General features: G+C 39.0%; 1 protein-coding gene across 4 annotated transcripts; it reads right to left on the reverse strand.

The window, feature by feature from the left end:
- Positions 1–27,867, reverse strand: IQCE (IQ motif containing E). 4 transcript variants are annotated; one of them, XM_054211874.1, is made up of 22 exons: positions 27,712–27,866; positions 26,283–26,330; positions 25,585–25,627; positions 24,092–24,232; positions 23,671–23,802; positions 22,651–22,721; positions 21,854–21,967; positions 21,170–21,220; positions 20,543–20,613; positions 20,249–20,321; positions 19,782–19,831; positions 17,298–17,455; positions 16,744–16,799; positions 16,220–16,428; positions 15,313–15,417; positions 14,445–14,547; positions 12,069–12,164; positions 11,347–11,370; positions 10,105–10,200; positions 8,935–9,065; positions 8,087–8,205; positions 1–3,689 (listed from the first exon to the last, which is right to left on the reverse strand). In XM_054211874.1, the coding sequence occupies exons 1-22, from the start codon at positions 27,751–27,753 to the stop codon at positions 3,562–3,564; spliced, it is 2,061 nt and encodes a 686-aa protein (XP_054067849.1). In that variant the 5' UTR covers positions 27,754–27,866; the 3' UTR covers positions 1–3,561. The 4 variants fall into 4 exon arrangements, 3 of the variants coding, with proteins under 3 accessions (XP_054067849.1, XP_054067848.1, XP_054067847.1); XM_054211873.1 differs by having other exon boundaries at positions 8,935–9,066; positions 10,109–10,200; positions 12,045–12,164; XM_054211872.1 differs by having other exon boundaries at positions 12,045–12,164.
- Positions 27,868–27,983: the final 116 nt, after the last annotated feature.

The following is a 27,983-nucleotide window of genomic DNA, read 5'->3' on the forward strand; positions in this document are numbered from 1 at the left end:
TTAATTTACAAACTTCTCAACTTTATTTGAAAGTTCAACAATCAGGAGAAGATACATTGCAATTGTTTTAGCTTTTAAGAGATCCCAAAATAAATTACAGGAAAAGACTTGTGCGGTTCTAAATATTAAAAAGATCATAAAAATTAATGGCTCTCATATGCCAAGATTAATCCTTTTCCACCTTGACTAAATTAAAAGTTGCCTGTGCAGGGATTATTTTTATAGCTATGCAGAAAACAGCACAGTTTTCAGGTTTTGATGCCTCAGTAAAGATTTACAGGCATAGGCACTTACAGGCAAAAAGAGATCAAGAGAGATAACATCCCATGAAAGTCGGATCTCTACAGTCACACAAGATCTCTAACTAAACGCTGCTGTAAATTGCAAAAGGTCTTAAGTAGGCAACAGTATCCCGTATCAGTAGAACGCAAAGCGTGCTGTTAGATTACGGAGGTTACAGCGGAGTTTAATTTTAATTCAAGACCTTGACGCCCCCACAAGGTTACCAGTGCTTTCTACAGAAGACGTGTTTTTCAGAAACTGAACCTATTAGTATCGGACCTATCTTGACAGGTTTGAGCCACACCAATTTTACTCAGCTTCCTGTTAAGGAAAACCACCATTTATTCAAAAATTAACCTTTTCTTCCTTCATTGTTCCACACGTCTTCCCAGATTTACAGGTGCTGGCATTCGGATAGATAACCACAGAATGAAACCTGTGTCAATTACTACTCCTTTCAACACATTCCACTACAGCATATAACAAAACAACATTAAAGGCTACTGATACTGTGGAGGTTTCTCTTTCTACTGTACCACACCAAACTTTTGATATGCAGTGAGCGTACAGTTATCCACTGAACTAAGATAGGAGTTTGAAGCCCAGCTCAAGTTAACTACCAGATTTTTGATAGCTATGAGATAGCAGACTCCAATTTAGGAGGCTCTAGACACATTTTCATTCATCCCAGAAAACGTTTGCTCCTTTTCACCCTGATTTCTGTCTGCTGGGTGATACCAAGATACTATCTCCCCTTATCCCAGAGCTTGTCTATCGACAGCATTACTGGAGTCATACGCTCAGTTAAAACGCAAGTCTTTCTGCTATGTATCTACTTCCTAATACTTTCATATTGGTTATTACAGCACAGTAAAGTAAAAGAATGTCATCTTCATTATATTTGCTGTCCAAGTATTTCCCTACAGGGTAACAGCTAGGGAGGTATTTGATATCAGCCTCGGTCCTCAACACTACGTACTCTCCCCGTAACGTGGCAGAGTCCTCAGCTCTAGTTACTCTCTCTGGAGGTGTCCATGACAGAGGCACAGTTACAGACCTGAAACATTATACGTAAGCAACTCGGTATAGCTCTGCTTCTGTTTAGCAAAATTACTCTTTTTCGTAACGTGACTTCCAGAAAAAAAAAAAAAGAGGGAAACAGGTCTCAGCTTCTGCTGAGAGGATTCTATCCCTTTTAGTCTTTTATCTCATATATATTTTTTTATCCTTTCTGCAGATGACAGTCATGTGACCAAAGTACCAGCAGGAAAAATTTACCCAACGGGAGTGTATATGACATTTTTCAGGCTGCTTTGGGTATGGAGAGCTCCCAAAACTGCCTTTGGAAATAGCACAGGCAGCATTTCCACTGATGGGATTAAATGAAATCAACTGCATTGTGCTGCAGCCATCCAGTTTCCTCTTTGGCTGCAAGAACTGGCATGAACTATGATAAGCCTCAGATAGCGCTTCATTGAAATCAAAGAACCGAGACAGCTCTGACTTATTAGTATTCTGTGAAACAGCGGCGACGGATTTTTAATTTAAAAAAAGAAGAGGGAAAAGGTGATAAAAATCTTATATTTAAAAGTCTGCTTTCTGTTTACAGGAGTCTTTATTACTCCTCGATGACAAAGAAACCATTAGGGTCTCCACAAAAACTTCACTGTTCGTAAAATTAAATTCTCCTTCCACTAAATATCATATAATTTATCTAGTTCACCTTAAAAAAACGCCACACGTTATAATGCCTATGAAGGACGCTGGCACGATAGTAGGAACTGTAAGGTCCTCCTTCCAGCCAAGAAGGGGTACAGTCTCCATAAAAGACCTGGGAAGATCCCTCTGACCATGTTCTCCACAGCCCATTATGTCTTCCATGGATCCTTCCATGGACAACAATATTGTCCAATTGTGTTATTGTGTTATTTCTTGATGTAGTCTTAATTTCTATTACAATCCAACCTACTCCTTCTGTTCCTAAACCAAACTGCATGACTTAGGTTTTGAATATTATGCTCATCCCAATCCATACCCCTCAGAATAGAGCTGGGAGGGCCCTTGCTTTCCAGCAGTGACCCTTGCGGCTTTACCCGATGTCAAGCTGTATGTTGTGGTTAAGATGGCCGTATACTGTGATATTATTGTGATACTGTGATTGTATATTGTGATCCCTCTCCCAGCCCGTGACTGGACTTACTGTGCACTTGCAGTGTATATATATATATATAAAAAAACATGTGCACATGCAAAGTAGTACTGAGAAGAGATACCAACAACAGCAAAGCAACATTAGACTTAAACCCCCCCACTAGCCCTCAGGGTATGAGCAATCGAGTTAGGTGAAAGTTTTAGACTGTCAAGTGACGTAAGCTAAAACAGAACATAAAGCAACGTATCTCCTACCTCAAATGTTTTCACATATTAGAGATGACCCTGCATAATCCACTCCTATTTGCGATCCGTAAGCAGAAAAAGCAGTCACAAGGGCATCCTTCACAGAACACTCCTGCTATTACGCACCTTCTCTGACAAATACAAAAAATGATTACGTGATCGGACATTTCAAATACAAAACGGTACTATACATACCATAGCAAGCACACTTGGAAAAAGCAATAAATAAGAAAACCCTGCTGATACAGTAGGCTTAGAATAGCCCTATGACAAAAAAATGGCTTTCTAAAAGCCTTTACAAGGTCTGCACAGACTGTAAATGTTCAATATAAAAATAAACAAAAGAGATATTAAAATGTGACACAGTAAAATTTTTAAATAGAGAGGACCTAGTAACAAATACAAGCTGTTCCCCTTCACATACACAGGCTGGACCTGGTAACAAATACAAGCTGTTCCCCTTCACATACACAGGCTGAAAACTGGAGCCATGTCATTAGTCACTTTCCGATTAATCAAAGTATTTTAGGAGACCTGGAACAAAACTTTGACATGAAATAGCTTAAGGCTTTATTGCTTTCATTTAAATTTGGCAATTGAATTTATAATCCTCATTGCGAGACAAAACATTGAAGTGTTTTGGTTTAGTTTTTAAATCCAAACTCTCTCTGCGTACCAGGTTAACGGTCAGCAGCTTTTAGCCATGAAGTTTGCAGAGACAAATAACAAACAATTAGTCATTTATAGTTGAAATAATGACAACTGCCATTAAAAAGGGGCTGATATTCCCCCTTTTTTCATCTTTGATGTGCTTTATCTTGGTAGAAATAGTTTTGTTTGTGAATCGAATAATTCACAATCACCAGAGCCTGTTACCAGAACTTAAAAGTGGTAGTTTTTCTTCATCTGCAACAACGGAGGGACAGTGACAATATCATCCGAATCGTCTGAGTGAGCTTCATCCGCAGACAGTGAGGGAGTAGGCGGCGATTGCTTCTCAGAGGACCTGGCTGAAATAATTACAAAGGAAACAAAGTCATCAATAAACAACATTGACTAAAACAAGCCCTTGTGGGAAGCGTAATATTCTCCGAGCCATTAAGTCTCCAGAATTACCTACAGTTATGAATAACTCGCATCTATCTTTTCCTGCATATAACTATTCTCGTTCCTCTTTAATGAAGGAGCACGCATGGCAAGCATTAAGTTGACAGACTGACCACGCGTGATTTGTCTCATTGTCTTTAAATCTTTGCAAGTGGTTACACACCACAAAGTAAAGCAATTCGATACTGGAGCCATCTCAGGTCATCAAGTAAATATTTATTAGGTGGCCAGAAAAGGAAAAATTGACCCAAGCAAGCTTAAGCTAAGCAGAAAGGTCATAATGAGAACTTCAGTCAAATATAATTAGAGAATGGAAGCTCTCAGTGACTGTCTTTCATCCTTATATCTGCAAAATACAAATAAATATTATTCACATGCTGTACTCCTTACTTAATGACAATAAAAATGGTGATCGCACCATGGTTTTATTTATTTTTTTTTCCCTTTTGCTTCTTTGCTGTTTTTCTGGGTGCATGGTTCTATGCATCTCATTGATTCCAACATTTGAAGAAAGGTTCAGGGCATGAATAGATAGAACCCTAACAATTCCAGTAAATACTGGAAAATCAGAGGGATAAAACGGATATATGCAAGGCCCCTAACATCTGATGAGCAGAAACAGTAGCTTGTATCCCCTCTGCGAGAGATCTATGAACTAAATGATGACATCTATTAATACCTTCTAGCACGATATCCTCCCCTCAGCTATTAATACCTCCTAGCACGATATTCTTCCCTCAGCTCCACTCATTTTTCAGTTTAAAATATACATTCTCTGAAAACACTGTCTCCCAGAGAAGAAAAGAAATCAAGACGACCTGTGGTAGAAAGAGGAAACAGACAAGTAAGAAGCCATACCCTGAGATTTTGGCACTGAAATAGAAGGGAAAACCAGAGGGCACACAGAGAATATTACTTGGGAAGAACAATAAACATGCCGTGGATCTATAGTGAAATAAGAGATTCCTGACACAGAAAAAAACCCCTTCCTAGTATGGAAGAGGCGGGATACGCAGCAACTGGAATGTGGAATAAAGAAAGGGGACCGCAACCAGCCCAGAAATAGAAAGAGAGCGACAGACAGGGAGTCTGTGAGTGGACAGGAGGAGTGCAGGGAGGCTGTTACGTTGACCTCAGCCTACAGAAGCACAGAAACCCATGACTTTCTAGTTAAGTGAAATCCTTCTCTGCATCAGTCAACAAATAACGTAAGAGTTCTTCAGGGAGATTTATGAGCCAGCAGTACTGGTGATAAGGATGAGCAAAGAGAACTTCCAGAAACAGACATGATAACTAGAAGATGCAACTCCAACACTAAACAGTTATTATATATGAAATAGCTTAATATTGTCCAAATCACTCTTGATTATATCCTGCTCTTGATGTCTGAGATTTTCTTGTACTCATCTTCAGTTTAATATACTCCAGAGTGACAACTTTATCTCCATGCTTGTGAAGGGGTAAGCACTGATTAGACCTAAGGGTTGTATGTAAATTCATTATGATTTCAAAAAAGCCTCAAATTAAATTAGCAGTTTTACCAAGAGTGGCTAGTGATATGCAGAAAGAAATGCTGCCCTTAGTCAAGATTGCTATGCACGCACAAAACATATTCTTCCTTCCTGCCACTCCCCTGACAGAAAGCAACAAAAGGCTAAGTTTCACAGACTGAACTGTTGTTATCCATGGGAAGCAGCAGGAATAGCTCCTGTCCACATTCTGAAGACAAGCAAAACAGTATTAAATGCTACACAACTTTTTCTATTTGTTTTTTTTTTTTTTTAAAAAACAGAGACATCTAACCTGATACAAACAATGAATTAAAAAGTCTGCTAGACTAGGATTAGATAAATTGATTCTAGCAGGTACATATGGTTCTTTGAAACACATTTTCATCTTTCCCATTCCTCTCAAAATAATGCCAAAAGGCTAGTGAAATAAAATGACTTACTGCAATATATACTTTCACTGAAAATTTAAGATCGTTGCAAGATCTAGAGGTCACAAAACACAAGTTTGGACTTGGGACAAATGAAGCAAGAGCTTGTTCACCAGCTGCATGCTTTAAAGCTAAAGGAATTTGATTGCTTTAAATCACTCAGCTGTTAAACAAGTATTTTCCAAGCTGCAGGATAACCAGGGAAATACATTACATCAAAAACCAATTTTGCTAGTGGATTTTTACATCACTCATGAGCTAGGAATGACAGATGTTAGACTTTTAGTTAACTTTAACCTGTTTAAGCCACACAAATTCAAACGGCAAAAAAACCTGCTGTATCCAAACAGATTGCTGAGGGATCACATTTCTTCATAGAGGATACTCTCCTTCATTTATTAAATTTTTCCTGATTTGTCTTTTGGGGGAGTTTGGTTAAACCCTCCAATGCACCAAGAGCTAATACTTCACAGAGCTAACAGTGCCAGACAGTCTTTTGGGCAGTTACAGAAGCACACATCCAGTATGCCTCTTCACAACCTACCTAGACGCATTCTATCCTCATCCCAGATTTTGAAAATGTCTCCCATATTCATAAGATCAGCAGTGAATATAACCATCTTCACCTGGTATTCACCAGAAAAGGACCGTAAGGAAGAAAGTTTGAATGCTTATGGTTTCCTCTCTATGCCTTCTGGTACAAATTCTTCCAGAACTTCTTCACTCTACTTTGTCATCATAATCTGCAATAAGTTAGCTTTGAAGACTTCATAGCTAGACAGCGACTATGCTCTATTAGTATTCATACTACTGCATTTACCAGACTAGCTTAATCTTACACCCTCTTTGTGTCTTAGAAGCACTTCTTCAGAAGCACTAAGCATTTTTTTTTTAAGTGATTATTTCTCTTTGGGTAGAATTTCACAACTGATTCACTCAGGGTTTAGACTGGACATACCAATAAGGACTACTGCAGTAGAGCCCAGGCAAAACAGGATGCTGCAGCATTTTTTTTCTGAATACTGTCACTAGACATAGCTCAAATCACTCAAAGCTCTAACAGGCTGCCCAGGGAAGTGGAGGAGTCGCCATCCCTGGAGGTTTTTAAAAGACGGGTAGACATAGTGCTTAGAGATACGGTTTAGTGATGCTGTTTGTCAGAGTTAGGTTGATGGTTGGACTAGATGATCTGAAAGGTCCCTTCCAACCTGGGCAATTCTATCTTATGATCTTCAGAAGCAAGTACCAACTACTCCTTCACGAAGTTGAATACACTATCTACACTCTAGTAGAATACGCAATACGGTAAAGTTTCTTAAACACATTTTCCTTCATCCAAGGGTAACCTCTGTATTCACAACCCCTGCAAATCTGGTTTATTCTGCATCTCATATCTTAGAGAAACAGCCTCAGCTGCTTACAGCATGCTCTGTTTCTGAGCAAGTCTGCAGGGACTGTCAGCTTTTCATTGACAAAAAGCAAGTCAGTGTTTCTCAGGTCACTCTCAAAGTTGCTCTTTTTTCTCCCATTGGTCCATAAAAGCCTAAAATATCCCACTCTGGATAGAAGCACCCTCTTTCAATTTGTTTTTAACTCCTTTGCAGCTGCATGTCTAAGGCTGTTTTATCTGCATCATTATTTTGCCTTTCCTACTGAGTACTTCTAACATTCTCTTAAAAGCCTCTTTGGCTTTAACTCCATCTTCTCACAAACAGCTATGAAGAATTCAAGAAGGAAACCAAATGGTATAAAAGCCATAAAAAAAAGACAGATATCTTCCCAGTTTGTATTATAGTAGTACTAGTTCACAAGGTTATCCAGGACTCCATTTTCCCCCTACTTCAGCAACTGAAGACTGCTGAAAAAATCATGACTAAATACACATGGCTGACTAGGATGGTTCTTTTTACCAGATGTCTGTCCCCTTCAGAAACAAAGTCAGGATGGTGAAAACGTTCTCAGCTTGTCTATGGCGTCGGGCCCAAAACATAGTGGAAAGTACCATCTGACAGCGACAGGGCTGGGGGAACTGGAAAGGAAGTAGAGAGGCGATATAGGGGAACACCATGTTCCTTCAGTAATTATCACTCACACCAAAGAGGGACCTTCCAGACCACAGCTGTGACAAAAAGGCAAAGCACTGTGAGGAAGCTGGTATGATGCTGTCACAGCTTTTATTTTTTTATGTAAGGCACTGCACTTGCCAGTACAAGCAACACGTCACCAAATTAAAAGACAACACACGCACAGAGTATGAGTATGCATTTGCACGTGTGTGCATGTGCAGATGTTCTCTATAAAATTGTGCGTGCACCCACTCAAAACACACATCCTTTTGAACACGGAGGGAAATGAGATTACCAGGAACAGATGACACGAAGATTGAAGGAGGTCTCTGGAGTGCTGCTGAGACTGGTTTCTCCCCTGTAATGTAAACTGCAGAATCTGATTTCTCACTTGGTGCACTGGACACAGAGGGCCTGCAAAAAGACATACCGCATAGCGTGAGGCAGAGAACAGGAACTGTGCTCTGTCTTCAGAGGGTATGCTGAAAAGTTTCGTGTGTTGCTAGGACCAGGAGACAAAAGCTTATCACCTGCTGAAGTGAACTCGGACACTGAAGTGAGGTGACAGCTATGTAACTCTCTTGTAACCATGGCAGCCAAAATTAAAAACTTACGGAGCAGTAAACCGTAAGAAAGAGAAAGGAAGTATTTTTCAAGACAAAGTCACCATATACCTAAGCACTAAGCAAATCACTGCGTTCTTCCTGAGCTAAGTCACTAAACTGTATGCACATTGGTATTCTGGCTCTTCCCTGTTCGTCCTTCACATAATCCTTAACTTTTACAAGTCGGGGCTTCACATTCACTTACATTAAGTGAGTGTACTAGCAATCAGTTTGATAGCAACTGTAATTTTTTTTTTCCAGAGAGTAATTATTTTATTTTACTTTTCCTCATTGCTATGGAACAGAACATGCAACAGGATATGGGAAGACTACTGCTGCAACAAGAAACCCTATTAGTTGCACACCCTTTGAATTTTCTCATGAGCAAGCTCTCTCTCGTCTTTGTTAGAGCAATGGCCTTGTTCTCCTCTGCCAAGGAACCCACACTAAAATTCTATTAAAAAAAAAAAAAGACCCATCTCCAGTAAAAAAAATAATTTTGATACAGATGTTGCAGAAATATCTGTCCCTCACTTACCTCTCCTCAAGCAGTACTGTACGTGCTAAGTGAGCCCTGAAAATGGACTGGATGAATGTCACAATCTCGTCTTTCTCCTTGCAATCAGACGACAAGCTCAAGGAGTTTGACCTGGGAGACATGCAGCAGTTCTGCAAAGCAATCAGATTAAAGAAAACTGACCTTTTACAGATTGCACAGAAGCTTGACAGAAGCTTTCACAATCTTACTCCTGATTGTGAAAGTGGAAATAGAGCAAATATTCCCATCTTTTGGTCTGCAGTCTTTAAGGTTCTATAAGACTACATCAGCAAGAAATGCATATCTGCTCATCACACAAGCTTGAAGCATCCGTATTCAGTCAATGAAACAGCAGACACCTGCAAGGAAAGGTCATTTATTTTCCAGGAAGGAACCCTTTCAAAACCTAAGGAGGTGAGGCAACCTTCGTGATGGATATATCTTCTGCTTGTATCAAGCAAAAGTATGCAGTCCTACTGCATTGGGCCAGTTTACTGAAATAAAAGTGCATGTAAAGTGCAACCAGATGGACAACCTGGATGGAGAATTACAAATTAACTTTAGCCTGCTAAAGGTCCAGAGGATGTTCATATAAGCTGGCAAATGATTTACAGAAACTAAGTGTTTAATTGGTAAGGAAATTTTTTCATATTCAAAACCGAGCAATCTGGAGCGAGTTTGGCACTACAGAGGACACTACAAGTCTTTGGTTAAGCATGCCACAAGCAAGACTCCTTTAATTTTCAATCCAATCAAAGAAGCTTTCCAAATCTTTATTTCTGTACTTCAGTGACATTTGTCTATTACTACAATGATTCAGTAGCAAACACATGAGAGCAAGTACAGCTTTCAATAGCACTCTGAATTAAAGAGTTAACGGGTACGTTATTAGCTGATGGGAGAACCAGAAAAAAGGAGGAGACCTAGTTACAGTTCATAATGCAGAGAAGTTATAGCTTTAGTCCTAAGAAAAACTGTAAACTAAGAAAGATGGAAAGGAAGGCTAGGGAATGAGCTTGATATCTTTCTGGAATTACAGTGGTGCCGCCAACAAGTGCATTAAAACAACATCACCAGATAATTCAGAGAATTAAGTCTGGAAGTACAGTACTTTACCCAGTAAACTAAACATAATGGGATGCCTGTGTACCCATTTGCCCCAATAATTACCTTGTTGTGAGATTTTGCATCATGCATCCTGTTATTCAGCAACAGTTTCTGTCGAGCCAAATGTCCTCTGAAAGCTGCCTGAAGCATTACAACTGCCTAGAATGGAAAGAAATAAGTAGATGTTAGCTCCGTTGAAAGATGGCAGCTCTAAATTAAAACAAGAGTCCAGAGGGAAGAGGCACATGGGGGAAATAACTTTTCCCCGTGCAATGGAAACTCTTTGATGCCTAGATATTTTCTTATGTATAAGGGATACGCACACAACCCTGTTACTTCACAAGTACTCTGCTGCAATCCAGAGAATCCCCAGCCTGTGACAACCCATAGACATACACCTCCATGGTTTAAATTCAATCTGGGAGGTGTTTGAGATTGATCCCATCAAATGCAGTTAAGCTCTAGCTGCCAACGCTAGCCTATATTTCACAAATAGAGCAACACACTCCCATTCCCATATTAGATTCCGGCTATCCCGCAGGCTCTGTGATGCTCCGGTACAATCAGAAATCAAGCCAAGTCTGGCGTACCATTGTGGTGATTACGCTGAACGTAAGTCTTTCCTCTCCACTCAGAGATTTTACTGGATTCTAATCAATAAAAAGCATCTAGATGTAAAACAGTATGTTTGCATCACATGGTTAGAATTTGTTCTGATTTCTGAAAGTAGGATTTTTAGCGTTCTGGAAGAAACAAATGTAAGATGCTATGTTGTGCTATTTGGAAAAAAACCACATCAGTTTAATCAAAACCTTTGTGCAAAACATTTATCAAAAAGTAACAAGTTTGTCAAAGTCAGTTTCTTCATAATACTCAAGAGACATTTCTTTTTAGCAAAGGCTAAAAGGCTTTTTTAGCCTTTTAGCAAAGGCTTCAAATTCCTACTTCAAATCTTTCTGAAGACTCTTCATAGCGAAAATGAAAGTATCATTAGAATTTCCTAATATAGAAAATCTTTCCTGTTTGTTTGTATCAAATTTTGTTCAAAATTTTCAGAAGCTTTCATCTTGCAGAAGGTACCAAGTATAGAAAATTTTGGACCAATAGGGGAACACTTTGACAAGATATATCAAACAAAACCAGGATGTCAGAAGGGAGATCATGAGCCAGCCTGAAGAACAAACATGATCTTGGTACAAGAGTTCATATTACAATAAATTCTCTTTCAAAACAAAAAAGTAATTTGTATGAAAGCACAAATAAAATCTGTTTTACTCTTCCGTTGGGTGTCGCAAACACACTCACCTCATCCAGAGCAATTTCGTCCTTCTGAAAAGAAAAATGCCTAAGTTAATACCACAAATATATACAAGTTTTATCTAATAAAGATTTTTCCAATTTTTTCCCAACAATTAAAAACACACAGAAAAACCTGTCCCACCTCCTCCTGAAAACTCAAACCACAAACTTAAAGAAAAAACAAAGCTTTTCATCGTTGAAAGATGTGTGGATGGTTCTTTTGTCTTTAGTTTCCTAAGAAGCATTTACAAGACCCACCTCACACCATATGCCCCATATGTGGAAAAAGCAGCATCAAGTTGTTGCCCATAGAACAAAATTTAAGGTAAACGCTTTTTTCCTAGATCATTTTGTCCTAGTTGAGTGTTCCTTAATACAAGGAACTTTCTGTATTGTTTGGGGGGATTTCTGCAAGGGAAATTTACCTTCTCAGTCATACTCCAAGGAAGCAACAGCAGCAGCGCTGCTTCAAACACTGCTATGCTTCCTTAGGTCTCTGCACACCCAGACTCCCCCATTAGAAACTGGGTATCTCGCAGCAGAAACAACAGGGTTCTAGGGAGCAAAGGCAAAAGAAGCAGCAGTGGAAGAGAAGATGGTGGTAAGGAATTGTACTGGGAAGCACTGCTGCAGCTCCTGGAGCCTGGCAGCAGGTTACTGTAGATACTAAAACAAGAGTAAGATTCAGAGAGAGATGTCCTCACTGTTCCCTGAGAGGAGATTCTCACCTTGTTTCGGTACATCTTCCACTGTCTCTGGATGATTTTGGCTGCTTGTTCCTTCCTGTGATCTTCTTTGCCTTTAACCGTGCGGACTGGTGAAGACTGCAAAGGAGAATCTTTAACTTAGTACTCTAAAGACATGAGTTGGAATTCTATGAGGGAAACAGGTTACAAATGACTCAGAAAAATCAGCACCAGAGCTGTTAAATGCCTGAAGGGTGGAAGGAAGTTAAAGAGGAAACTCTTAGTTCTGAATACTGCTCATGTTCAAACTCATCGTCTAGATGACTGCTACAGTGAAACACATTCCTGTTCCCATTTTAGCTGTTAACAGAGCATGGGAATGGACGCATTTTCATTTACACACTCTTATTTTTCTGTGCATTGCTAAAGCTCCAACAGTGGAACCCATCGCTTTGTTGATCAGAAACGATTTGTATGCTATTGACAGCCTGAGAACAAATGTCAGGATACCTAATTTGGCAATTCTTCTCCAGGTAAGACTAGTATTAATTAACTGGGGAGCTCTCTCATGTCTCATCCTGGCAACTGTGGCCCTATAATCATCTGTTTAAGCTTACTGATGAGTTGGCCATCATATGACACTGACAAGATGGAGACCTTCTGTAAATTGGAATACCTCTACTCTTCTATCTTGAAGAAATTAAATAAAGGAAAAAGAAAGAAACCAAGTACGAAACAAGATTTTCTTCCAATTATTTCTTCTGAGGCGTGGTTGCATATTCCGCTTCTCACCATCCAATCCTTTTGATCCCTAATTATCCCATACTAATTGTCATACCTCACTTGCCAAACAGAAGTTAACTGCAATTTTAAAAGACTAATTTAATTTGTTGATGTAAAATTTTAAGTAGAGGAACAGGAGATTTTATAGACTGAAAACAGCCTCTTGATTCTGTGAAAAGGATTTATTTATAACCTAAAAACACTGAGTTACAGGCTTAAGTTTAGCAAATGGATCATGTTATATTAAAAATGACAACCTACTATTAAAATGAAAAATTGGTAGGAACTTAGTGATAATTACAAATAATGGGAACATTTCAATAAATGGATGGTTACTGGCCAAGAATATATATAGTCTGCAGAGGAAAAAAGGAGCTATTTGTTGGATGTTTTTAAAGACTCAAGTTATTTGGTATTCAAAACATCATCTAGCATCCATCAGCCTATAACACACATAAGAGAATCTAAAGAACTGCACAGTATATCAAAAACCAGCACCCTCTTAAGCTAGAGGACATTTTTATTCATATTTTTTACTACCTGTATTTCAGGGTCTATTTATTTTTAAGTAAAAATGATCAAAATCCCCAGTAATGATTTTCAACTAGCTTTTAGTGAAATGAGATTAACATGACCACACTGCACCGGAAAGCACATCTGTCAGTGCCCATTCATCTCTTCTGGCCAGATAATGTCTGGCAGAGAAGTGGAAGATTGCAGAGATATCAAATTCAGTCATATTTCACAAAAAACCCCAACCAATTACAGAGCCCCATTTAAGACTGTCCAGGGTTAACAGATGCACAATTACATTTATTAGACACTGGAAAATCCAGAAGAGGTTATGAATACCTCAACACTACAAAAACTTCAATTCAAACGGGATAAGGGTTTGTTATATTGTATTGACATCTTCCCTAATTCTTTACTCAAAGATGGTGTCCCATCAGCAGCGGAATTAAAAACAACCTCCATTTTTATGACGATTAGTGCTCTACATCTTGTAAACCTTCCCATGAAAGAGTACTTGGCTTCCATCCAAACAGAAAGGCTAATGAATATTTTCTGACCGGACAGCACACGTGCCCAAACTGATCATCCAACCAGCATAAAAATCATTGAAATGGGTTTTTCAGTCTTTTGCCAGTCTGCCAGTGAGCACACTTACCTGTGTCTCTATCCTTTATCTGTCAACTCCTTCAAGACCTCCCTCCCTCTACAAAATTGGACGGAAATTAGGTAATGGGTTCAGATGTTATAAGAAGATATAAGCAAAACCACAACTGTCTTTTTTTTTTTTTTTTACTTAGAAAGTAAGGCAAAAAACCCCAAATACTTAGAAGTGTAAGCTTTTTGCAACATTCCACTGAATAAGAAAAAAAGTGATGGTTGGGTGGATAATCACCAAGAGAACAGCGCCGAAAAACCCCCAAGTTGCAGTGGTAATTATTGAAGCAAGCTATCAACAAATGCTGGGAATTAACTATCATTCAGAATCTCTATGACAAGATTTAATGCCCCTCTGAAAACACACAACTAGCAGCTATTTAGATTACCAGCTTAATTTGCAACATATTAGTTAGATGCAAAGGGGAAAAAAACCCAAAACAAACAAGCAAAAACGTATGTCTGTACCTTACTAAGCTTTTCCATTGTATCTTCTGCCTTTTGTCTCGTCTCTTCCTCCAATTTTGACTCCAACTTCCCCACTTTCTGTGTCAGGTTCTGGATTTCCTCACTACGGTTGGAAAAGCAAAGATATTTATAGCTAGAAGGTTTCTGTTGTTCCTGCTTTGAATATACTGAACCTACTTCATAATATTTGGTGGCTTTGGTTTTTTTAAAGGTCAAAGTGGGAAACTGCTCAGGAGAACATGATACATATTCTCATAGTAACAGACATGGAACATCAATTCTTAAGTTGTGATAGCACAGCTTTATGTTAACATTTGGAGAAAAGAAAAAGAAAAAAAAAAAAGCCCAATGTTACAATGGTACGCTTGGTACTATTAATAATGCACCCAGATCTGATGACTGACATATACGAACCTATAGCCAAGTCCTTTCTTACAAAGCAATGATGAAATCACTAAATCACCTTTTTTTCCCCCACCCACTTCATAAGAATGCATGAAGTAAATGGAATGACATATTGGCAGGGGTCTAGAAGCATAGGCTAAGGTAAGGTAAAGATACTACAGCTTTTCCCTAGAAAGAGAAAAAAAGTCTCTGAGCCCAACACAGCAGCTTTCTTTTTCCATTTATCTTATTAATTTTTATTATAATCTATACTTCTTAGTCTTCCGCTTCCTCTAAAACCATTCTGTAGAATTCTGCTCCTAGTAACTTATTCCATCCCTCCAAAAGTTTTGCTTAAATGAATTCCCAGCTTCCTGCAGTTCAGATGAGCTCCTGTGGATTTTGATCCACTTCAAAACAGAATTATACTTCGATTGATTTTTTTTTTTGTTCTGAAAGGATCTACTAATACAAAATACGATACCTTAAATTCTGCTCTTCTGTACTCTTTTCTTCCTTTTTATTCTGCCACTTCTGCAGCTCCAGCTCCACTTCAGCCTTAGCCTGCAGTAACTGCTTGATGTCTAATCTATACAGGTATAAGAAAATTAAGCAATACTTAAGACATTCATACTTCACCAAAGTGGTTATTTTTTGTTTAACCTCCTAAAGAAAATAGGTTCTCTCAAATTTGTAAAATAACTAAATGTTTAATTTTTCCTTTTAAACAAAACAAAATGCAAGCACACACTGTTCAGAAGCAAAAGGCCTCTTCGCGTGCTCTCACCAAGCCTTTCTGTTCAGAGCCGAGCTGACACAGGAGGCAGCGCCTTATCAACAATACCCAGTAGTGTGCACACCTCCGCTCCTGATCAGATTGACCTGCCTGCCCCTATGCACTGACACACCACATGAGTCCAAGCAATGCAAATTGCAAATCAATTGCTTACTGGTGAGAAAAGAAGCCACAGAGCATCATATGGCAGAAGGCAGGCTTAAATGGAGAAAGTGGTAGATCAGGTCAAAACACGTTGAAAAAACAAGACAAATTTTTACAGCAAAATGCTTCCAAGAAGTGCTGCGTAGAGACATATAACCCTTCAAAGGCTTTTCAGTGTGGTTGGCAAAAAAAGTATGCCTTGAAAAATGTGTTAGAAATAAGCAGAAATTCTCATTTTCCATCCTCTCCTTGACTTTTTTTTTTCTGCAGTGTAACTTTACAATGCTAGTAAGAGTAAAAGAACCTTTTGAAATAAAAACTGAAGGGACCTTCAAAATTAATTTTCTTGCTGAAAATGTGAAGGACTTACTACGTCGTTTCATAATGTGATAGGAAATTAAATAATTCACATCTACGGAAGAACAACATCTCAGACAAGAGTTGCACTTACTCTTTATTGAGTAGGAGATTTTGAAGTGCCTTCCTATCACTCTTCAGTTTCTTCACTAGCCCTTGGAGGCGACGGCATTCCTCAATATGGTCTACCTGCTGAAAGGCTGGATGATCCAGGTCTACAGAAGGCGAAGATGACGCAGCAAGTAACTGTGAAGACTCACTATCTGCTGATGACACCCTGGTGTTCTCCATGGCACATACTTTCTAAACAGGATAAATTCACACAAAAAATACAAAAGAAAAAAAGAAGAAAATTAAATTTAGCATAAAATGATTTTATTTAGACCATAAGAAAAGATAAAATGGAAGTTAACTCTAAAATGTGCATTTATATGCAACAAGTATTAGAAAAAAACCAAAAAAGAAGAAGGGTACACGGTACAAACATCAGTTTACATGTGTAAGGTAGAATGCACAAGGGTGATGCATTGAAAGACTACATGCCATGAGCACAAGCCAGTGGTTCTGCATTTTCTGCTCAGAGACAGGTAAGATGGCCACGTGATTATGATCACTTACTTTTTCTAGTTCCGAAATACGCCTCACCAGCCTCTGTCTGCTCCACTCACTATAATCTAAATAAAATAACAAAGCTTTAAACATTGAACTCTGTCAGTGAGTCAACATCGTTCTTGCTTTTTGAGACCTCTGTCCACATAGGAAGACCACATGCAGACCTCTGAACCCACCTTTAAATATGCAGCAATGAAAAAATGAGAACGGTCTTCAAATATCTGACTTCTACACCAATTAGCTCAAAATCAATATAAACCATTCACATTCATCAGTTTCAACAACTGAAAAACAGTTTTCCAGTGAAACATGAAATCTTCAAATGATTCCAGTCCAGAATTCTCAGGAATAAAGGCAACTCAGGTCTGACCGGAGCAGCATATCCAGAAGTCAGAGAGAGACTCCTGTAAGAAACTTCTCATTTCAACTTTCGCCCCTCCTGTACCTTCACCTTTGCAATAACTCCCTTATTTCTAACATTGTATGGCCCCACTCTCAAACACATCTTTCAAATGTACCTAAATCTCTTGCCCCATGTTCACCAACTTTTCAGCACGTACTTTTTGTTTTATTGGAAGGAGGAGAACTACTCAGTACATGATCTAGGTCTTCTTTCAGCCTCTGATTCTCACTCTGCAATTCCTTGATGTTCCTAGATAATCTCAGGACAGCAGCATTCAGTGCCTTTAGTCGTTTTTGGGTATCTCTGCCCTCTGTACTTGGAAACAGGGTCAAAAGCAGAAAGTTAACTTAAAAGCAGAGAACAAAGAAGCAGCATTAAAAAGAGCAGAACAGCCTCACTATTCAAGTCAGCTGGCTAAGTTAACCGTCTCAGCTCCCCCCAGCAGCATTTCTCAACGTTTGTTACTTGAGGAAATACCTATTCTTTTAGGAAGAAACATGCAAAGACCATCTTGCTCAACACTTTCAAAGTATCTTTTTTCTTTGATGCAAATTACAACAATTGTGAAACTTTGAAAGTTCATTTATTACTTTTACTTCCTCCCCCACTCTGTTTCATTAACGCATAAACAAGGGTGCTTGTATGAGTTTTACTTATTTGGTTTTCTATTTGTTTTGTTAACCAACCTTATAATGCTTTACCAGTGCTCTACGGACCACTGATTTAAAAACACTTATCTTAAGCCAACTGGGAGACTCCTCAAAAAAAATGTTCAGCACGGAAAGCTAACCCGCATGCTCCAAATCGCTTTCTTCCACTTAACAAACAGATTGAGATTGGGAGAGAGAGAGAGGACTATACATAGATGGAATAACTCTCAAATAAATCCAACACACAAGTGTATTTTCAGATAACTGTGAATGCTGCTCTAATGTAAAATAAATTATTCCTATGAAAGTAAACCCCAGAGGAATTTCTTTCTTCATTTAAGATACATTTCAATCAATGACAGATTTGAAACAGATTTGAAGAATACAGCTAGCATCAATGTGAAAGGAATAAAAGGCGTCAGAAAAGGGAAAGCCTGCTATGTGTTAAATCTGTTTTAAATACATTACAGTGATTTTGCCTTTTTAATTTTTTTAATAAAAGGGCGAAGAAACCTCAGCTTCTAGATATGCAAAGTTTGTAAAGTTGGTTCACAAAATACTTCTAGTGAGATAAAATACTTGTTCTTTATTGTTATGAGAAAATTATTAAAAACTTACTTTTGGAAACAAAAGTCTGAAGTAACCAATGGACCTACTTTTGGACAAATGCTACCGCCAACGATAATCACAGAACAGTTTGTGAAGGAATCTTACATCCCATCCACTGGAATAATTACAAGGTAAAGGGGGAGATAGTCTACAATTAGCATATCAGAGTGAAAAGCTGAATCTAATCTACCTTTTGGAAATTAAAAGGAAATGAAGCCATAAAAACAAACAAATCAGGCTGTCCAGATGTCACGGATGACTGACTATTCATACAGCTATCACAGGCAGGAGGGAAAAAAAAGTGACAGAAATGATAGAAATCATAACTGTATCACTGAGTGCCATTATTTTAGGCTCATCAAAACTTAAATGAAAGAATTGCAGACCATTTTGAGGACTTGAAATGTTGCCTTGTTTCTAGCTACAATTGGATACTACAGCTTCACATATAAATAATTGTATTTCAGCATTAACACTGAAAAAGAGGAGCTAAATGCCACTTGCATCAGCCAGAAATAACATAGACAAGCCTCATGAAAGAAACACTCTCCTACAACTCTTTCTACGTGCCAGAGTCCTGACCTTCAACACCATTTATTATTTCAGCGCTCAGGCTCTCAAGTAGAGACTGACAGTCACGTAATGGAGAGAGACTGCCCTGACCACTGCTTTTTGAAGCTATGAATAAATAAGGACAAGGAAGAGACCTGATGACTCATTTTCACCTGTAAATAAATTAGCTGTGATGGCTTACAGCCTCGAGAGGCTAGTCACTGCATGTCTGAGCCCAAAAAGATATTTTTTTTTTTAATAGTGACAAAACAAATTGCAGTTTTCAATCCACAAGAGACAGGGAATTAGGGAAATGCAAGTAGTATACATAATGAACCATAAAGAGTTCTCATATGTTTCTACCAATGTAAATAATTACACCCAAAATTAAGACAGTTGTCTGTAGTTAAGACTAAGAGGGCAAGAGTATTTCGAAGTGACGTGGTAACAAGTTTTCCTATCCTACAAGACTCTCTTGCATAGACACTTTTAATTTGCTTCCATCACCAGTGATGTCAGAATAGGTGTGATTATGGGGGAAGATGAATTTTATTTAACTGAGATAAATTTTCAGAGCTTTCATTCACTTTTTAAATAGCTCTAGTATTTTTTCCACAACCACAAAATGATCTGCCTACAAAAAAAAAAAACATGACTAAGACATATACCAAGTCTGTGAAGCCAACCAAAGCAGTACCGAAAAGCAAATCCAGGAATCTAAATGACAAAATAAACTCTTCCCATGTAGTTGTTTTCCATAAGTTGAGGTAGTATGAGTGATATATCAAACACATATACACAAACATTTGCCTCAAAAGAATTAAACATACTTTTTCCTCATAGCCTCAGATTTTGCCAGGAGGAGTTGGAGACGATGAACCTGTGAAATATGAAATATAGATTCCATTAAGGAGCCACCTGTGGAAGCTGACATTGCTAATGCAACACATTTGTCCATGAGGTGAAAATTCACAACAGCACTCTGTGGGTAGCAGCAGAGGCAATGATGCCATCACTGAAAATCAGGGTACTGTTATATTGGTTTTCATCTAGATACTTATGGATGTACACTAGTTTCTTTATTTCCGCTTTTTGGTTAAACACACTCAACTTACTGAAAAAAAAAGTTTTTCAGTACATATATTTGGAGCTATGAGAGTATCTATGAAAATCTGATTCCAATGACAGGTGCGGCTAAGCATTAAGAAACCTATCTAAAACATTCCATTTATACTTTGACTCAACAACTGAACAACTTCCTCTCCTGTACGAACGTTGAAGGACCTGTCAGACGTACCTCTTCATAGTAGGTTTCCATAGCTATCCTCATTTCTTCCAAATTAGCGGTCTTCACGTCTGCCTGGAACTTACTGAAAATAGATTAATATAGAAAATAATTCAGTCAGACCAGCAAAGCACTGCAATACCTGTTGATTTACTATTTCTGAGTGGGTGGTTTATAATTGCTAATATTTTCTAGGAGTTCATTAAAACATCTTAAGGAACAGAAGAATACAGATGAAAAATAATATGGATTGCAAAATCCCTTTAACTCATCCAATACAAGCCTCTATCCCCCCCAAAGTCATACTTAATAGTGTTGTCTTTCTCCTTGCACTGTTGTTCTAGCTTGAAAATCTTCTGCTTTAATCCACTAACAACCTACAGAGAGAACAAAGACCTAATAAGTCCTAGAATAATCCATCTCTTCACAGAAGTTCCGTTTCTCCATAATCTTGCCCCGTCTTTATAAATTGTACCTAACCAGATACACTTATTCATACATACTGCATATTCGTACATATGTACATACATACATTAGTAAATCATACACACGTCTGCTACCCTGTGACAAAGGGAACACTAATGAAATCAGATCCCTAACTTACACCTGTGGTAACATAACCAGTTTAATAATATTTATACACAATCATTAAATAAAAACAACTCTGGCCATTACCCTGCTGAAGTCAAAGCAGCCGACAGAGAGAACGCTCCCTAAACAGATTCAAAACAATGACAAAGAAGGCTCCCTAAAATAATGTTCATTCCAGATCTTTGTTACTGGTTTCTCATCTGACTATAGAAATAACGGTTACATGATTCCCTAATTGCTTATTCTTTCTTACTTCATTTTATTTTTTTACTCAGTAGTGTTTCAGCTTGGCAAGAGGAAAGAAGGAAAAACGAAAGCAAAAGGTAATGAAGAAACTATTACCCATCCATTATCAGTCTTTTTTTCTGACAAAGCTCGTGCCAGCTCAGAGCCCTGAAAGATAAGACAGATAAAGCAAGTAACCAACTTGCTGCTTTATTCTACTGCTCCACAGTCATTTCACTGTCCAACAGCTTAAGTTCTGAAGTCCCTGTGCTCATTGTTTTATATTGGCACACTTCTCCCAAGATATAGATCTGCACACAGAAAACAACAGGCCCAAGGAATCTGGTGAAATTCAGGTCTTCTAACTATGATCCTAAACGTCTCTCAGCCTCATGGGTGTGACAAAAAGGCTCATCTTTTGCTTATTGGTTCAGGTCTCAGGACCACATGCATCAGTCACCATGCAAGAGGTTAACTCCCTTCTACTCTCAGGCAAAATATTCAGAAAGTGGGCCTCTAAAGAGACAGCATTTTAATTTTACCTTCAGAAATTAAAAGTATCTTTGCTAAATTAACTTATCCACATAGCATGGCATGACCTTCCTTTGAACTGAGGCTAGACTTGTGAGCTGAGATACACAAAACACAAATCCCTTCACATCAACCACCTCCCACATTCAAACTCATCATTCCTAGAAGCCAACACACTACAGACTCCTGAAATCTAAAGAGACGAGGAGAAGAGGATCACACTGCTCAGCACTCTTTTGCTCCACTTTTACCCCCTCAAGAAATAGTCACCCTGGAAGGATCCAACAGTTGTTCAATCTGTTTATCTTTTCTATTGTTCTCTTCTTCTAGTCGACGGACCTTAGTTTTCATTCGATCTCCCTCATTTTTCTGAGCTTGTATTGTCTAAAAGAGGGGAGAAAAATCATAAGCACACTTCAGAAATAGAAACACACTGAGTTTTCACATGGAAACGCATTTGGATGTCAATAACAATCCAATTATGATGGTGAGGATGAAGCGAAAGGAAAAAAAAAAAAAAAAGACCATCAGCCTGGATGAGGGCTGGCAGATAAGGGAGGTGACAGGGCAAAAATAAAAGGAAAAGGTTTAACAGAAAGGCAAACTTACACAAATGATCTACAACCGCCAAGCTATTTGTCTACAGGTATTCCTAGTGTTTAACATGCCCAGTCCTCATCTTCCATACACTGCACTAAACTCAACTGAGAAATTGTTAAAATGGGATGGGTAACAGCCGGGGGAAAAAAAAAAGGCGGTGGAGGGACAAAGAAACCAAATGCAATGAACCTTTTCAGCGTCCAGCTAGGGCCATGGCTGGGGTTCAGGACTGGGTATACTTCAAGGCTTCCACATCCAGTACTCAGAAGTATCTATCACACCGTAAGAACAATGAAATTGCCTTAAACAGACACAAGTTTAGTTTAGCCTTACATTACAAATGCAAAAAAATTTGGTGGATCTCCCAGTTGTAGAAACCAAAGTATTCTGAACCAACAAGGCCTGGATATCTACAGATGGATAGAGGAACCCTATGACTTTCTATGTAAGTATCAGAGAGACTGTACCTTTTTTAGTTCTATAATTTCATCATACATGTCTTCTTTTTCTTTGTAGTCAGGAGTTCCAGGAATGTAGCCTACAGAAAAAGATACATAAAATAAGCAGAACTGAAAGAAGTATTTTTAACTAACTAGAAACCTTACAGTTAAAGGAAGATATCTAGAACAGCACTAAATTAAGCTTTCAATCAATCAGCAGGGAAATTCATTTTAGAAATGGAGATGTAACTGTGTGAAACTTCTGCCAGGTTTTGCAGAAAATTTCTCCTAATTACTTCTCGTCTCTCTGGGGCTAGATTAAAATATCCACCTCAAGAAAGACATACACTTTACAGAAGCCTGCAGTCTTCTCATCCCAACAAATCAATTGTTTACAAAAGATTTCTAAAGGATGTCCAGAATACATTTTTCTATTCGTGCCTAACATGTAAAAGTCCATCATCTTTTAAAGATGCCAGAAGCTGTGTATTACCAGTAACAATGTAGGTGTCATTTTAAATGGAAGTAGAATTTTTAAGTTTACAGTTCTCCTTTAAGAAAAGCAGGATGAAAGTTTCAAATTTTGCTCTTCTCATAAAACTCAATTGATTTTAATATCACAACCACATGATAGAGCACTTTCTAGAGAAGAAGTAAAAGGAGTCAATTACATAGAATTTCAGGCAAGCAGATGGTTTCTATCAATGGTTCCTAAACTATGTTTTGCAAAGTCACAATAAATTGTCTACAGCTGGCCCATTGAACCATATTATATTTGCAACGGTTTCAGCTGCAAATACATGGCAATTTGCAAAAAGTTCTGAAAGCTAATAGTGACTCATTGCTCAAAAAATTTGGAAACCCCTGTCTTATCCAATTTAGAAATCTCAAAAAGTATCTCATGGAACATATTTTGACACATATATTTTAATACAGGCTAAACTGAAATGGCTCTTGCTTTACTAAAGCTAAGATCGTAAGCAATGTGGTTTTTTACATTGAAAAAAGATCATTAACTTTTATCTACCACACCATTACATAGTTTACCATTACTAGAAGAACGAGAATGTTTTGGCTTCTTCATTCCTAGAGCTTCCTTCAAATATTCTGGAGTGCTACTAGAAACGTTAGTTCGCATATGCCCCATGTCAATGTCTGATTTCAGAGGATGGCTCATTCCTGCCAACAAAAATGGAACAAAAATGCAAAAATCAGGGATAATTGTGAATTAAATTTGTTGATTTATTCTAAGCAAATGCAACATAGAAAGCTCCAGATGCTGTTAATTATTCCCTCTATAAATTCCAATGCTCAAGATCAGATAATTCCAACCACCCAAATAAATGTGAAATTACTTCCTATGTAGCCTATAATCAAATACAAATCTATTTTTTAAGAGTTTATATGTTAAGCTGTCCACAACACTGAATTTTATCCACATACGTAGATAAAGTTTCTATACTAATACCTTGTTTCAGTGATCCCAGCCACATCTGCCTTGGGTTTTTTACAGCTGCACTCTCAAGACGTGCACTGCCTGTTCCCTGCAGAGATCGCCAAACTGCAGCTTTTTTAGGATACAGTTGTGTGCTAGAGCTGTATGGAGACTCTAAAACAAAAGAAAATATCTCAGCATTCCCTTAAAAAAGCTCAAGGTCACAAAAATTCTGTCTTGTGCTTCAAGGTTCCCAGAGACAGTCCTGTTACTTATAAAAATAGAATTTAACAGCATACTACATACTGGCTTATGCAGAGCAATGGGACATTCACCTAAAAAAAAACCCTCACGATAAAGAAAAAAATCCAATTCCAAAAAATGAAGAGGCTTAGAAAGAGACACAGTGACTCAAGGCATGTAGAAATATTTACATGTACAGCTTGGATAGGCATCCTTAAGATACCTGCATGTCTAAATTCATACATTACATTGACGTTTCAATGAATGTATACACAAATGTCCTGTCAATGAGAAAAATACGTAGGGCTAATCAGACAGAAGTAACTCTATAGCTACTAATCCACGAGCAATTGCAGTAATCGAAGAACAGAATTGGCCTAATGGAACTGCTGGGGAGCCCCTCACATTACTACTTCAGGTATGGTTGTCAGGTTCAAATGACGACTCTAATTCCACTTAAAATTATTAGTATGGATGTACACTATATGGGCTAACTAGTTAGTCTTCAAATTACCAAGAGAAGTACGGTAAGAAGCAACATCACAAACATCATAGTTGAAATTAAACAGCTATTTTAAATTCCATCATTTAGGCAAGCAAAGGGATTTCAGGAAAAGAAAGTAGATGTACATCTACCAGAACATGCCTCTTCCACAATGTAAAGTGAAATTTAAAAGTGCAATATTATTTAATTTATTAGAAACAAAACAATCAGCAACACTTAGTCATCTTTGAAACATTCACTGGAAGTGTAAAAAGGAAGGTAAATGGAAAAGTACATAAAACCCAGGAAAATGGACAAAACCCCATATTAAATCTGCAGATCTAATAATAACATTGTACTTATAAGGTTTCTAAAAAAACTCCAACAAATGAAACAGAGGACTGCTTAATCTACAAACGTAGGTATCTACTGGATGGTAGGTAGCTCCAGTATTTCTAGATTCTTTCTACATAGCAAATATCAGCATTTCTCCAAAAAGACAAAGAGAAAAAGAAATTCCAGAATGCTTGCCATCAGAAGGGATAAACTACAGAAAGCAGTTTAAGCTGGAGAATCAAGAATTACAACTAACCCATAAACTTCAATATTTAGCCTACAAAGGTCTAACTTCACAGGCTACAGAACAAATCTCAGATAGGTGTATTCTGCACACACTAATGAACAATTCTAAAGAGAACAATAAGATGTTATTTCAAGTAAATCTTCCAGTTCCTGTGTCCCATAAATCTACCTTGTTCTGCAATAACAGAAGCAGAAGAAAAAAATTTGGAACACTTACTTGGTGACTTTGGAGGCTTGTGAAAAATTTTCTTCTTTAACTTCTGGAAGAGAAAAAGAATTTTTATGTTTTTAAAACATTGCACTCTTCAAAGATTTCAGTATATAATCTCAAAATTGGTTTCAATCCCCATTTTGTATGAAGAGCACTTGTTCTAATAACACAATCTTCTGTGTAGAGAAAAAGAATAGTAGCATTAAGTATATGCAGATTTGGGCACAGCAACGGTCACCAGAATTAAGGTGGTGCCTACTGAAGTTTTATGCTACAGATAAAAGAGTAGTCTGTTCATGCTCAGAACACTAAGACCTTCCCCATCAGCATTAAATACAAGTAGCAGCAAATTCAAGACTATCACTGAGTAGAGGCTGATCTGTAGAACCATTTAGCTAAAGGAAAGACTTATTCAATTTCATTAAAGCTCTGTAAAAGGATTACTTAGGTCCATAACTTGATAGAACAGCAAAATGAAGCCAAACATCATTTGCAGCCCCCAGTGCTGAGAATTTAGAAGCAAGAATTACATCTCAAATTATAGTAGGTTTTTGAATCAAGCTACGCTGCAATAACATTGTTAGCTCTCCTCTCTGAAGGGTGTCTTATCGACCAGGAGGCATCACGTGGATGTAATGTGTGCAAGAACATGCTGGGAGGCCTTTTACGGCATTCACCCACAGTGTGCCATTAATAAAACTCACCATTTCTGTATCTGATTCACAGGTTATCACAGACATGCTGTCATCTCCCTGGGAAATAGAGACATTAACTGTGATATTTGCTACTAAGTAACTGGTTATAATACACTTCCAGAGAACTTTGTATCCTGTTACTATCACAACAAAGTCTGAGTGCAATAAATTAAAATGGTAAATGTGTCACCACTGTTGCAAAAAACCAGCATCGTTTGCTCTAACACAAACGTTCTGTGTGATAGAGTGCAAGTCGCTTCAGACTCCAGCCACAGAGACTTATGCACCTCAGTGCGCAGCATTACAATAGCTGAACCGTCAAGGTGCCCCATCTTCCATGGTGCTGGTTCTGCACGAATTTCTCCACCAGTAAGAGTTAGGCAGCAACTCATCTGTCTTTCCCCTTCCTCACTTACTTTTTCCTACCCTTGCTATCCTATGGGAGCGTCCAGTAAACTTGACTGCAGAAGTGAATCAGTCCAAGGAAAAAACCCCAAACCAAGGAATCAAAAGTGGATAATTTTTCCTCAGATTGAGTTGACGAGTTTTCCTGCTTCTCAAATGTAAGCATAGCCACCGCAGAAGATAAATTTCCACTTTGCTTTCAAATTATCTGTATGTATGCTGCCCTCACAGGGAGAACATTTCCCCTTGCTGCTGACTCCATGGCGCTCACAGCTGCAGCACCATTCTTTGGACAGACGCGGATCTATCTCTGTAAGAGGCAGCATGGAGTGAAGCATTTTTGAGAACTCTGGATGACAGAACAGGAGCTGGGCCTGACAACAGCAGAGCAGGTAAAACAGCTTTCTGTGCTGGCTGAGAGCAAACATCTCAGACACTATGCCATACAGCTTTTAATTTCCGGAGGCAATGTTCCTTGCAGCACACTGATTATTTTTGTTATTTTTAAGGCCTTTTTATCACTCTGGGAGATGTCTCTACCTAACTACAGCTATCGCATTAGGAATCAGAGAACGTGGAGGGTGCCCAAACTCGATAGGAGATGGTAAACAACAAAACATTCACGAGGATATAGACGTGCAATAACGAAAACACCGCAGTCCTTGGAAAACTTCACAGTCCCTTTGCTCTTGCAAAACAGGCCCAACAAGAGCAACCTACGACACACAACAGAGAACATGGTGGCTCCCAGCAAAGGGCCTCAAAACCTCCATCTGGCTGCTGAGAGCGGGGGAAACGAACGCTAACACACACACCCCCACCCCTCGCTACGCTACCGGCCAGCCAAGGAGATACAGGCAAAAACCAGAACCCCGAGGGCTGGAGATCGACAAAGCCGCCCTCCTCCCCCTCCTAGCCACTGCCTCGCCCGCCTGGAGAGCCTGAGGGGGTTCAAGCGGGAGCGTTTCCCGGGCCGGGCCCGAGCTGAGGCAGGCCCGGAGCCTCCTTCTCCTCCCCACCGCCCGCTCCTTACCAGCTCCCCGTCCGCAGCCGCCTCACCAGCCCCCCGGGCCATGGCGGGAGGGTGGCGGGCAGCCCTCAGGGGGTGGCAGGGCGGCGGGGGCCGCCTCGGGCCACGGCGCCCGGTTCGGGGCGGGGGGCGGCCACGGCAGCCCGGGCTGAGCGCCGGCCTCCCCCCCGCGGCACTTCCGGGTTGCGGTAACCATGGCAACCAGCCGCGCGGCGGCGGCGCCTGCGCAGAGGGACGGGGGCAGGCGGGGGAGACCGCGCCGGCAGCGGTTCCGC

This window comes from Rissa tridactyla, chromosome 8, assembly GCF_028500815.1.
Source record: "Rissa tridactyla isolate bRisTri1 chromosome 8, bRisTri1.patW.cur.20221130, whole genome shotgun sequence".
In the NCBI taxonomy this organism is placed as follows: domain Eukaryota; kingdom Metazoa; phylum Chordata; class Aves; order Charadriiformes; family Laridae; genus Rissa; species Rissa tridactyla.